The 13,452-nt window shown below is 48.7% G+C and overlaps 1 protein-coding gene across 1 annotated transcript in view; it reads right to left on the bottom strand.

Moving 5' to 3' along the window:
- LOC8051284 overlaps positions 1–13,452 on the bottom strand; it is a 57,463-nt gene that overhangs the window by 31,410 nt on the left and 12,601 nt on the right. Inside the window, exons 2-3 of the mRNA XM_042286573.1 lie at positions 11,824–11,911; positions 4,525–4,739 (exon numbers count right to left, since the gene is read on the bottom strand). Coding sequence (XP_042142507.1) covers positions 4,525–4,739; positions 11,824–11,897 — 289 coding nt within the window. The 5' untranslated portion in view covers positions 11,898–11,911. The remainder of the gene's footprint in view (positions 1–4,524; positions 4,740–11,823; positions 11,912–13,452) is intronic.

Here is a 13,452-nt window from a genome sequence, read left to right as displayed (position 1 = left end):
GAATATCCCTTTAGGAATGTGGACATTCTCTGAGGTACCGACGTGGACACAGCTCTCCATAATACACGAGCAGTGGTCATTCAGCACTACTAGAGTTACACGCTCTCGAACCGCTCATTCACACGGGAAGCGGATCCGCTTCCAGTGTGAATGAGCGGTAAGAGAGAGAGAGCGACAGAAACTTAGGAATCAATCTTTGTTATTTTTCTTGGAGATTGATTGTTTTTCTTGTTTCATATCATATCGCCACATGGCGATTGTTAGGCGAGAAGCAGACGGACACCACAGCGCTTGCCGACGTTATAGCTAGGGTGTGTACTTTCCGGTGTTTATTTGTGAGAAAAATCGGCGGATGTTTTTCGGTGTTTATTTATTTTCAAAACACCGGTGTATTTCGGTGGAACGTCTCACGACGAGGCTAAAATCGGTGAATATCGGTGAAAAAAAAGCGATTGATCACAGACAGAGAGTTTCAATTTTATTCACATAGTTCATACACTTCTTCTCTAGGAAGCAACTATTTCTAACACTTCGTTATTATAGTAGATGTAAGCATACTTTCATGCTTGCATCTACACGCAAGGAACGTGCTGCCGTCATGGCAGCACGTTCCTTGTGGTTCGCAACCCGCAATTATGAAAACGCACGCTCCTGTACGACACGGACGTTGGCAGTGTCTTCTAGGAACCACAGCAACCTCTGAATACATGGCTTGCACCGACATCACTTGGCCAGACACAATGAGGAAAAGGCAGGTGAGAGCCTAGCCTCCACTGCGTTAATTTTTCCACAAAAGGGGGCCATGGGAGACACAATAGGGGAAAGGAGTATGAGAGCTTAGCTTCCACTGCGTTCACTCGACGCTTTTGACCCCCAGAATGGAGGGCGGACTGACGCCACCTGCAAGCCATGTATAAACACTGGAAGAATGCAGGATCCACGAGATAACACGTTTGACGAACCTCTACGGGGAAAGGGTTTCGCTAGGTCGGAAACTAGCAACGACCGGTGTTTTTCGGTTTTTACCAGGGCGAAAATATCCAACCACCGGTGTTTTTCGGTTTTAACCGATTTTATATTTTCGTCACCGACGGATGTTTATCGGTGTCTTTCGGTTAAAACCGGAAAATACACACCCTAGTTATAGCCAGCTGTGCCCACGACAGTGCATCCGTGTGTGTTTGAAACTGTACCTTCTGGAAGCCTCCGAGTGGAATGGTTCGCGAAGGTACTTCTTGGGGACTTTAACAAAATGCTTGTAAAGGAAGGTCCAAAGCAAAGCCGGATTGCGGGTCCAGAAACCGAGAAACCGGCCCGCAAATTGTCGCCCGAAATAATGCAAAAAACAAAACCTGTTTTTTTTTTTTTTTATATAAGATTTACAGGTTGCATTTGGAGGAATGTGTGCGGAACCGTGTGGGCCAGCTAAAGAGACAGCCAGCGCGGCGGCGACGGACGGGTTGACCGGGGAAGGGAAAAACGCACACTAGTCTCCACGGGCAGGAGCAGGATGAAAAGGCACCCTTTGTGAGATTTGAGAAAGACACCCTTCGAGAAGGGTACCCCACCCCGCTCCCGCAAAACGTTCGTGAGGAGGGTGGTCCGCCTTCCCCGAATCGGCTACTGCGAAAATCCACCGATCTCCGGCCTCGTCCGTTTGCGGCTGAGAAGAATGATATTCTAGGGAGTTTTTGAAGATCGTTTCTTCCGTTCCTCAACGCTCTCCGCAACCCACTACGAGATCCGGGCTCTGCAGTCAAGGCCAGCGGCTAATATCCGCACGTCTTCGTTGCGGAGAACATAGCGCAATAGGGAAAACGGTCTACGAAAACTTCCTATTGAACTTTCAACCGAAATGCGAAACCCTGAAACCGTCACCGTTGAGGTCATTCCTCTTAAAGAGCGGCTTAGACCGCTGTTTAAGGCCGGTCCAAACCAGCCCGTAAGACGTCTCCCGGAAGAGAAGTGACGTGCCTGTGGCGTGAACGGTAACATTTTCGGGGTCCCGCAATTCGGGCTGAAAATTCAACATGTTAATCTGAGCCGCACCCGGATGAGGCCGGAGAACATTAAATTTTTGCAGCAGCCAATCAGGGGAAGGCGGTACTTTTTTCCCTTTTTGGTATGCTACTCAGTATCGCGAAATTGAGAACAGTTATTGTGAAATGGGCAAGTGGAAATGGTGACAAAATCAAGATTCAAGTATACCCACGCTTTTCAGTGCCGAGACGTCAGTGGCTACGTTTACATGGGTGCGACCGCAGCTCATTGAATCAAAAAGTGACCAATTACGCCCCCCCCCCCCCCCCCTCCTCCTTTCTTTTCCTTTTCTACTCAATCATAGGCAGCAAATCTCAATCAGATTCGCATCCATGCAATCTCAGCCAGTGGAAGGCATGCTGGCTCGAGCGGGCTGTCTAGAAATGGAATATTCCGAGCACCTGTTTGGTGCTGCCGCGCGGGTGCTGAAGCGAGCATCCAAAGCATTCATTTGACATCATGAGACTGCTTGTAATCAGTTGGAAACAAAGTTCACAGTCCTTAACATAAAAACTAAAAATAAACGTCTGAATAGTTTTTACAGCATAATACCTCGTTCCCGGAAATAAACGAAAGTAAATAAATGACAGCGTGTCGCGTATAACCCGCAATAAGCACACTAGATATGTGGAACAGCAAAATTGTTTTAAGGATTGTTTCAAGTCTTCCTTTTTCTAGAAAACAGCGCGAAAATGGAACAAGCTCCCAGCACATGTCGTGACTGCTAAAAGTTGGGATGAATTTAGTTCACTCATCGGACATTTCTGCCAACAGTACCTAGATTGATTCACCGCTGCATTGTACTTTTGTTGATGTGTGTAGTTTGTGCGCATGATTCCATGTTATTGTGTAATACCACTCCTATCTTGGTCCTGTATAGGACCGATAGTATTCCAAATAAATAAATAAATAAACAAACAAAAGAGTGAACCCCTACCTTCCACTGACGTTAATTTTTCATTGTTTCCCGTATAGACTTTCACCTTGAAAAACACGGCGAGGACCAAAAATTGTAAATTCAATAACATCGCAAGAATTATTTTGGCCCAATATTTGGATTACTTTTTCAGCTATGTTTACTGGTGTGTATAGTATATTTTCAGGCAACTCGGGGACTATAAGAAAATTGCCAGAGTACCCCTTTAAAGGGGCAGTGAAACGATTTTAACGTTGAACAAATTTTCAGCTTGTATTTCTTGTAATGTTTGCCAAGGCACAGTGAATAAAAAAAGATAAAAAAAACGCACCACCTTTTCCAGAAAAATTACTATTCTGCTGCAAAAGATAAAAACAAAATAATTGTCGATCTGCAGTCGCCTGTGCGGGTTACGGGAACTACGGTGGTGCGTCGCAGGGGGACATGCGGAAGTCAACAAAACCTATCCTCCTCCACTGCTATACTCGCTGTCAACACCCTGGCAAAACGTCTTTTGTGCCGATCGCTCGCCGTGACCCCCGGCGACGCTAATTCTTGAAAAGTCGACAATCGCGGAGGAAGTGGCTGGGAGATCTGAAGACAGAGCCCAATGAGAAACCAGGTCGTACCCCAAAGACGTCACTCGGAAGATGGCGTGACAGTTGAGGGCGCCCCTTGACCTTCGATTTATATAATTTCTTTTTAAATAAAATCTAGCGCGCGCCAGAAAAATGGTTTTCTGAACTTCGGTTCACAGGTGACACAGATTAATTCCCACAGTTAATTGGCCAACGCCCTAAAATCGTTGCACCGCCTCTTCAAGAATCATTCGCTTTTGCTGTATTAAATCCCTCGAAGTCGCTCGAAAATCCCACAAGAGGGGGTATTACTGTCCACTACTCCGCGTTTTTCTCTTTAGCACTGCCGGCTAACACAACACACAACCCCTTTACCCGCCGCCCGTTGCCGGTAGCTTAGCTGCGTCGTACACCACACAATTTCGAGCCGCAACGGACTCTGGGAGTTATAAGAAAAAGCCGTTTACAACTCCCTGTAACGCCGAATTGTAGCACAGCTCTTGAGGAGGAGGAGGGAAGGGTACCGAGGGGAGGGTATACGCCTCCTCCTCCTCCCCTCATTCTTCAATGTCCTCCGGGGGGGTCACGTGACCTGGGGGGTCACGTGACTTTGGGGGGGAGGAGGTCACGTGACCTCAGGGGGGGGGGGCTCGCGCGGTGCATTATGGGACATTTCCCATAATGCACCGCGCGGTTACGCTGACGCCGACGCCACTCAAGCCGGAAACGGGCGCATAAGAGCTGCGCTCTAAAACGGGTTCCGGCTCCCGGACCAGTTTTGCGGTTTGGATTGGACCACCCTTTACTCCACAAGCTTTTTCTGTATACGCGTCCCGGTAGACTCCAAGCATAACCAAGTGTAGAACAATCTCCTCTTACAAAGACCTCTACTCCCTCCCTGGAGAGGAGGGGAGTACACTCTTAACCTGTCGTCGACAGTAATGAACAGGCAACCATCGGAGACACGCCTGGCAGGCATTTCGAGCTCACCTTGAAGCACGAGACCCAGAGAAGGCAGGTAGCGACAGCGAGCCACCGCGGGCAGGGGCACCCTCAGGCAGCGCGCTATGGCCAGCCATAGCCAGCTGGGCAGCTGGGCAGACTGTTGTGTCGAGAAGGTACCGGCCTTTGCCAACAGGTACTGCTGCTCTTGTCCTTCCCAGTCCGAGTAGATGATCGAAGTGGCCGACCCGCGCCGCTCGCCTCTGCAGCAAACGCATAATGACGCTTAAAAAAAAAAAAGAATAAAAAGAACCGCGAATACATTGAGGATTTGAGGGAAAAGCACACAAACACAGCGCTGACTGACAACTAAAGATTTTACTCCTGCACGGAACAGCAAGTAATTAAGAGACAGGAAAAGATGGAAACGGAAATGCAACATCAACTAGCACTCCACGCCTTGTTGGTCAGTGGCGAACGTTTGCAGGCATCCGCGTCGAACAAGCCTTCGTCAGATTGCGGTTACAGCTGTCTCACTAGGATTTGAACCCGCCCTGAGTATCTGCAGGCCGACACAATGTCTTGGAGTCATAGAGGCGGCTTAATGAGAATTGTACTTATGGGCCCAGTTAAACAGTGGAGTTTTACTATTAACTATGTTGTGTACGGCCTTAATATTTGAGGAAAGGGGGGGGGGGGCTTACGTCAAGATGTGATTGCGTCTTAAGACTGCAGCATTAAGTGACGCAACGCTCGGTAGTCCTGGAAGCTCACAGTCGCATCTAGATGTAAGCCTCCCGCAACATACGAGGGGGACACAAAAGTAACCAGAATGAATTTCTAGAGGGCGGGCCATTCCTAGCACCAGCTTCCACTGCTAGCAGCACCTAGTGGCATCCCTCACGAGTCAGTTTGCCGGCGGCGTAGTCTGCTGCAGTTATAGCGGCACATTGTGAACATTTTCCCCCAAGCGCTCCAAAAGCACTAATCGTTTTTTGCAATGTCTGATTTGAAGGACCTTCCACATCCACAAAACGTCCTTTCCTGACTTTTTTCATAGAAGCGAACAGAATCCAATTTACACAGGGCAAGGTCCAGTGAAAGGGCAGGGGGGAAAAGTGATGTTGAGCCATTTTTGTTCAAAAATTGTTTCACTGACACTGCAGCGTGTACTGGGGCACTGGAAACCGCCACAAATCGGGGCTATTCTGCTTCACTGAGCTGCGCAAGCGTCGCAAAAAGTCTCATGTAAAGCATGTGATCAACAGTTTCGCCAGGAGGAACCAGCTCGGAGTGAACAATATTTGAACTTGCTCGATGCTTTCACCAGTTGAAGCGGCTAAGGGTCGCCCTGAACGAGGTTGATCGTCGACCAACAATTCACCGGCCTTGAAGCCAGAAAACCAGCCGTAGACTAGCGATTTCTTCATAGCATCTTCTCTGTAAGCTGTCCGAAGCATTACAAGAGTTTCCTCCGCCGTTCTCTCTAAAGGCAAAACATAATTTCACGGACGCACACTTTTCCTTCAAATCAGACATTGCAAAAAAATTAGGAATGATTTTGAAGCACTTGGGGAAAAGAAATACATAACAAGTCGCTAGAACTTTACGGGGAGGGGAGGGGGGGGGGGGAGGAAGGAGGTGTAAATGAGACGACGCCGGCCAGCAAACTGACTCGTAAGGGGTGCCGCTAAGAGCTGTAACGGCGGAAGCTGCAATGGGAAGGAGCTGAGCTAGTTGGTTGTACATACTTAGATTGTGAAAACCAGCTGAACTTACAGAAAAGGGTGAGGAGAGAAAGGAGAAAAGGCATCCGATCGCTGGACTACCAACTATTTATTAACCCTCGGCTTCTTCTTCCACTGGTCTGGTGGCTGTCCTTTTTACGTCTTCTTCTTTTTCCTTTTTCTTGATCTTCCTCTATCTTCATGGGCATTTTTGTCTTGCAGGAACTTCTTTTCACTTGTTTGTAGGGCAATGGGTGGTGAACTAACGCAGTTGTCTTTTTGTTGATCTATGGCTAAGGCCTCAAGTAGTTCTCGGGCGAACCGATCTTTGTGGTGGGCTAGGATGCTTACCGTTTCAAGCTTAGCCTCACACATGCATTCTCTACAATGAGCTGCTAGATGTCCAGGTGCAGCCAGGTTTCTTAAGTTTGCAGCATGTTCTCGTGTGCGGTCATTTATACAACGTCCCGTTTGCCCGATGTAGCTACGTCCACATGACAATGGTATGTTGTAAACTACTCCTTTGTCGCATGGAACGTATTCTGTCTTGTGTTTGGTGGTACACCTGCCTGTATTGTTAACCTGGGCTAGGTTGACCTTCCTGCACATTGCGTGTGCCTTGTTGGGTGCCGAGCATATGATATTTATGCCGTGTCTGCTTGCGATCTTTTTTAACCTGTGAGTTACCCCATGTATGTATGGGACCACCGCAAAAGGTGAACGGGAGATCTGCTTCGGTGGATCAAGGTCGGTGCGTTGACAAGTTCTTTTTATGTTGCGGCAAATCTTTTCACAAATGGAGGCCAGGAAGGGTTTCGGATATCCGGCCTCTTGAAGCCTGGACATTTGGGTTTCAACGCACCGACACTTGTCGACGCACCGACCTTGATCCACCGAAGCAGATCTCCCGTTCACCTTTTGCGGTGGTCCCATACATACATGGGGTAACTCACAGGTTAAAAAAGATCGCAAGCAGACACGGCATAAATATCATATGCTCGGCCCCCAACAAGGCACACGCAATGTGCAGGAAGGTCAACCTAGCCCAGGTTAACAATACAGGCAGGTGTACCACCAAACACAAGACAGAATACGTTCCATGCGACAAAGGAGTAGTTTACAACATACCATTGTCATGTGGACGTAGCTACATCGGGCAAACGGGACGTTGTATAAATGACCGCACACGAGAACATGCCGCAAACTTAAGAAACCTGGCTGCACCTGGACATCTAGCAGCTCATTGTAGAGAATGCATGTGTGAGGCTAAGCTTGAAACGGTAAGCATCCTAGCTCACCACAAAGATCGGTTCGCCCGAGAACTACTTGAGGCCTTAGCCATAGATCAACAAAAAGACAACTGCGTTAGTTCACCACCCATTGCCCTACAAACAAGTGAAAAGAAGTTCCTGCAAGACAAAAATGCCCATGAAGATAGAGTAAGATCAAGAAAAAAGAAAAAGAAGATGTGAAAAGGACAGCCACCAGACCAGTAGAAGAAGAAGCCGAGGGTTAATAAATAGTTGGTATAGTCGGATGCAACCTAAGAACCATCTTTTAGCTCCACCCACAAGCGCATTGCGCCCATCTGAAGTGCCTCCGCCGTCGAGAAAGTAGTTCGCTAGCAACGTTGCTTTTTCTTCCTCCAGGAAACGTGTCTTAAACTACTACAATATTTATTTAATTCATTCAAGACATTTAAATAAGTTAGAATACGTTTTTGTGAACGAAATAGCTGTTTAGTAAAGAAAGAAAGTCACGTCCAATGTACCGTCTTCCCAATTCATTTTCTGTCCAACATACTGTCTAACATACCGTCTAACATACCTCTCAGCAGTGCTAAGCCTCGCGCCCGCTTCGAAATTTTCGTTGGCGATAGCGTCGCTGGATTCTCACGTTGTCGCGCAAAAACTGCTGCAAACGCAAGCCGATACCATTAAGATTTCGTGGCGTAACCTCGGGCACGTAAAACACAGTGCAAAAAAGCAGAATAATTGTCACGAGAAACTAGCGTCGCGTTGCTAAGGCCAGCAGCCATGTTGAGCTTTTTTTTTCTTCAAAAGGATCGCGATTGGTCCACGGAATCGTGACCTCATGAAAACGATTGGCTGGCGTTTCTCGGCGTAGGATTACATTTTCCTCTGAGAGGCATTTCCGGTTTTTTCTTAGCTTGCAACCGACTATAGTCCAGCGATCGGATGCCTTTTCTCCTTTCTCTCCTCACCCTTTTCTGTAAGTTCAGCTGGATTTCACAATCTAAGGCGGAAGCTGGTATACTACGAATGGACCACTCTCCAGAAATTCATTCCGGTTACTTTTATAATACGAACTCAGCTCTGTTACGTCACGGCGCGGTGGTGGCGCGTCGGGCGCAATTCCGGTCTGGGGCTGCGGGCGGAAGTCACCATGCGGGACGTGCATTCCTCTGTTATTTCGAAAGAAACTGGAGGAAAACCTGCCTCCTCGTCAAAACGCCGCGACTGGGGCTGTATCAAAAGAGTCGGGAAAGGTTTGAGGGTCAGTTTTCACGTTTTAGAGCGCAGCTCTTAGGGGCCCGTTCCCGGCTTGAGCGGCGTCGGCGTCGGCGTCGGCGTCGCCGTCGGCGTAACCGCAACCCTCGTAACCCCCGTGAGGGTTACGAGGGTTACGAAGGTTAATCTCATGAGGGTTACCCTCACGAAGACCACGAGGGCCACGAGGGTTACTTACCCTCGTAACCGTCGTGAGGGTTACGAGGGTAAGTAACCCTCGTGAGGGTAACCCTCGTGAAGGTAACCCTTTTGAGGGTAACTAACCCTCGTAACCCTCGTGAGGGTTACGAGGGTAAGTAACCCTCGTGAGGGTAACCCTCGTGAAGGTAACCCTTTTGAGGGTTACGAGGGTAAGTAACCCTCGTGGCCCTAGTTACCCTCAAAAGGGTTACCTTCACGAGGGTTACCCTCACGAGGGTCACGAGAGTTATGAGAGTTACCCTCACCAGGGTCACGAGAGTTACCCTCACGAGGGTCACGAGAGTTGCCCTCAAGGGGTTACTAGGGTTACCCTCACGAGGGTCACGATGGTTACCCAGGTCACGTGACCTCGGGGGGGTCACGTGACCTGGGGATACCCCCCGAGGTCACGTGACCCCCCGTTGACGTCATAGCCACTGATGACGTCATCAGTGACGTCACTGATGACGTCACCGGCATCCGCATTGTCATCGTCAGCATCACTGATGACGTCATCAGTGACGTCACTGATGACGTCACCGGCATCCGCATCGTCATCATCATCACTGATGGCGTCATTAGTGACGTCACTGATGACGTCATCGGCATCGTCACGTGGCCCCAGGTCACGTGACCCCGCCGACGTCACGTGACACCCCAAGGTCACGTGACTCCCACAAGGTCACGTGACCCCCCGCCCCCCGAGGTCACTTGACCCACCCCCCCAGTACCCTTCCCTCCTCCTCCTCAAGAGCTGCGCTCTAATTCGGCGTTACAGGGAGTTGTAAACGGCTTTCATTTTTTCTTGCCTGCTCGGTTAGTCCGAGAACGTTGATAGGTGCAGTGAAAAATAAAAACCAGACGCTGTCCGACCACGATTGCTTCCTTGTGCGGGAAGCACTTTGGGTTGAATTTACGGATACTAGTGGTCGTCAGATTTATTTGTTTTGTTCCAACATGAACGCGGGGAAACCGCCAAATTGTACAGGCCACCTGTGGGCTACGTTCAGTGCATCAAGGTTCAAACGGCTGTCTGATCGTTCGAACTGTCGTCTGCTCTTTCAAACTTGTCGTCTGCTTTTAGAGCGCAGCTCTTAGGCGCCCGTTTCCGGCTTGAGCGGCGTCGCCGTTGGCGTAACCACACGGTGCATTATGGGACGCGTGACGTCACTTGTGATGTCACCGATGACGACATCAGTGACGATGACGATGACGCCATCGTGATGACGTCATCAGTGATGCCACGTGTGATGCCATCAGTGACGATGACGTCATCACGATTACTTCACGTGACGTCACTGATGACGTCACACGTGTCGTCACTGGTGACGTCATCACGATGCCGATGACGTGACCCCCCATGAGGTCACGTGACCCCCGTGAGGTCACGTGACCCCGTGAAGTCACGTGATCCCCGTGAGGTCACGAATGTGACGCGACGTCACGAGGGTTACGTGACCTCAAGGTCACGCCGACGGCGACGACGACGGCGACGGCGACGCCGCTCAGAGGGAGGACTAGCAGGCAGGATGACAAGGTGAAGAGGAGGGAGGAGGGGTATACTCTCCCCTCAGTACCCTTCCCTCCTCCTCAAGAGCTGCGCTCTAATTCGGCGTTACGGCTTTAATTTTTTTTTGTCGTCTGCTCGTTCAAACGACAGCGGCCCGTAAACCAAACGTTGACCCGGTAATTGCGATAAAAGTAAGTGCAGGCCTCAAAAGCCTTTTAAGTTTGAAATGGGTTGGGGTAAGGCTCGGTGTGAACAGTAGGTACAAGATCTTGATCATTGTTACCAGTGGCCATCACCGACTTGTTATGCCTGATTCACTTGGTCCGATTACGCTTGCCATTTTCAGTATCGACGTCGACCATCTCAGCTACGGTTCACGCTTTTGCAGCCCGAGCAACGTCGCGACTGAAAATTGCGAGCGAAATCTCATCATGCAAGTCAGGCTTTAGCACCCATTCTGCGGCGTCCACGTGAAATGAATCGCCTTATGTCATCACTTTATTCAAGTGAAGTTGTGCGGTGTAACGAGCCTCGTTAATTTCGCCGAGGCCGCTAAAGTAATTAGACATAGCCGGGAAGACGTGAAACCAACAATTCCATAGCGAAAAAGAGCACAGGGACTTACACCGACGTCGACAACATCGCCTTTCAATGGTTTGTTTATAGGCGACAACAAGCTTCTTGCCACACTCCATCACGCATGCGATAGAGTGTGGTCGCTCCGGTTTGTTTGTGTTATGGGCGTCGGTGGCGTTCTCGGGCATTCCGGTTTGTTTGAGAACATGAGTTGGCTCCGTCTCACTAAAACCGTGCAGTAGAGACAAAGCTATAAGGTAGAGAATGATTCCCGATCTGCTTGAGAGGAGGGAAAGGAGGAGCGGGGGAATCCCATCCCTTCTCTCCCGTTCCTCCTTTACCTCCTCTTGAACAGGATGGCATACGCTCTCTCCCGTGTAGTTTTGGCTGTACTGCACAGTTTTATTGAGACGAAAAATAGAAGAAGACAATGCCTGTGCCTTTTGACGTTCACCTGGAAAATCGGTTAAATGTTTCATCGACGTTTTAGGCAGCAGTGTTAAGGTGGCCGTTGCTCATTCTTTTTATGAAGCGGAAGTTCCCTGCGATGTCAAAGACTGGAGCACCGCCCGGTGGCGTATGCAAAGAAAAGGGCTATTGAAGGAATGTCTTTATAAATCAACCTGTCACCGGTGTCACTGAGTATTTGGATCGGCTCACCACGAATGAAGAGATCAAGTAGAAACTCCCCATTTCACGAATCGAAATGGCAACCATACGGGAAACTTGGCGCTACTTTTCCAGGACTCAGTGACCTTAGCCGTGGCCAAACGGGGCTCTAGAGAAAGTGAGAAAGTCGTGCTGTGGCCCCTCAAAGACTTACAGTGCAGATTGCAGCGACAAGTGGGCTGACCCCAAATTCTGCGGCTCCGCTCCATTCAGAAGCACTTTGTCCATCCTCCGAAACGTCACTGTAACCAAAAAAAAAGACGAAAAAAAAACTTTTTGTTGAATTTTTTTTTTAATGTGTACACTCAAAAATGTTACACCTTTAAGGGTGTAAATCAGCTTGTCCCAGGGCTAACACCCAGGCTGTTATAAGAACACGCTTAGACTCTGGTGGACACACACAAACGCACACACGCCCGCCCGCATGCACACGGACACGCACTCGCACACAATAGAATGCTGGCAATCTTAGCGTCTCTAGAGATAGTTTTTTTTAGGAGCTACAAGTTTAGAAACCAGAATCACCGTATGCAGTTCTCACATGCACAGAAACTGGTTGCACCACCGCCTTATATGATCGACAATTCAAAGACACGCATTTGCAGGGGACTGTCTCGACAAACCTTTTGCATTCAGTCCACAAACCTTTTGAAAGTTTTATCTCACAAGTCTGGGGGTATGATAGAAAATGTATCCTGCAGTTATTTACTCGCACAATGAACACATTCGCGTAATGAACGCACCCCCAAGTCGGCTCTCAAAATTTCGACTTTTTTTTTTTACTCGCGTAATAAACGCACCCCAACTCGGACGTCAAAATTTTGACCCCCTCCCCCCACGCGCGCTAAATGAACGCACTTTTCTATCGTGGTGCAGCGAGGTCGCGAATGCATGGGCAGCGTGGGCGAACAAAACGCCTTGCAAAAGGCGTTAAAAAATTCGCAAAGATCCAACTGAAGCAAGGAAAAAAACATGGAGAGGAGCTTTTTTTTTTTGCACAGCGCAGTCTGGACTTTGGGTTCGCGCCGCCGCGCGCAAGGAGGTAAGAAAGAGAAGCGGAGAAGCACTCTATGCGAACGAAATAGCTTGCGAAAGGCGGCAAAAAGAAAAAAAACTAAGGAACTAAAAGAAAACAAAAACAAAAAAAAAAAGCTTTTCTTTCTTTTTTTTGCTCGGCGCAGTTTGGTTTGGTTCGGGGAGTCGCGCGCCGCTTGTAAGGAGATAAGAAAGAGGAGCGGAGAAGCCCTTGCCTAAGCAAACGAAACAGCTTGCGAAAGGCGGCAAAGAGAAAAAAAAACAAAAAAAAACACGGAACTGAGAAAAAAAAAAAAAAAAAAGAAGAGCTTTTTTTTTTTTTTTTTTTGCACAGCGCAGTTTGGTTACGGGGGGGGGGGGGGGAACGTGCTTCGCGCGCCGCACGCAAGGAGATAAGAAAGATAAGCGGAGAGCCCTTGCCTAAGCAAACAAAACAGCTTGCGAAACGCGCGCAAAAAAAATAAAAAACCCAAGGAACTAAGAAAAAAAGAAAACAAAGCTTTTTTAAATTTTTTTTTGCACAGCTTAGTTAGGTTACGGGGTCGGGCGCCGCGCGCGAAGAGATAAGAAGTTCGATTTTTCAGGATAAAAGGTCCGTCCATTATGCGACTAAATACGGGCGCAAAAATTTTACTTCGCGTAATGAACGCCCCCCCCCCCCAACTTTGCATCGATTTTACGGGAAAAAAGTGCGTTCATTCTGCGAGTAAATACAGTATACAATGCCCTTGTACGATCCCGTTTTGAC

This window comes from Ixodes scapularis, unplaced genomic scaffold (assembly GCF_016920785.2).
Source record: "Ixodes scapularis isolate PalLabHiFi unplaced genomic scaffold, ASM1692078v2 PGA_scaffold7__128_contigs__length_106722199, whole genome shotgun sequence".
Classification (NCBI taxonomy): domain Eukaryota; kingdom Metazoa; phylum Arthropoda; class Arachnida; order Ixodida; family Ixodidae; genus Ixodes; species Ixodes scapularis.
The sequence above is the reverse complement of the archived record's forward strand: the minus strand, read 5'-3'. Positions and strand labels throughout refer to the sequence as shown.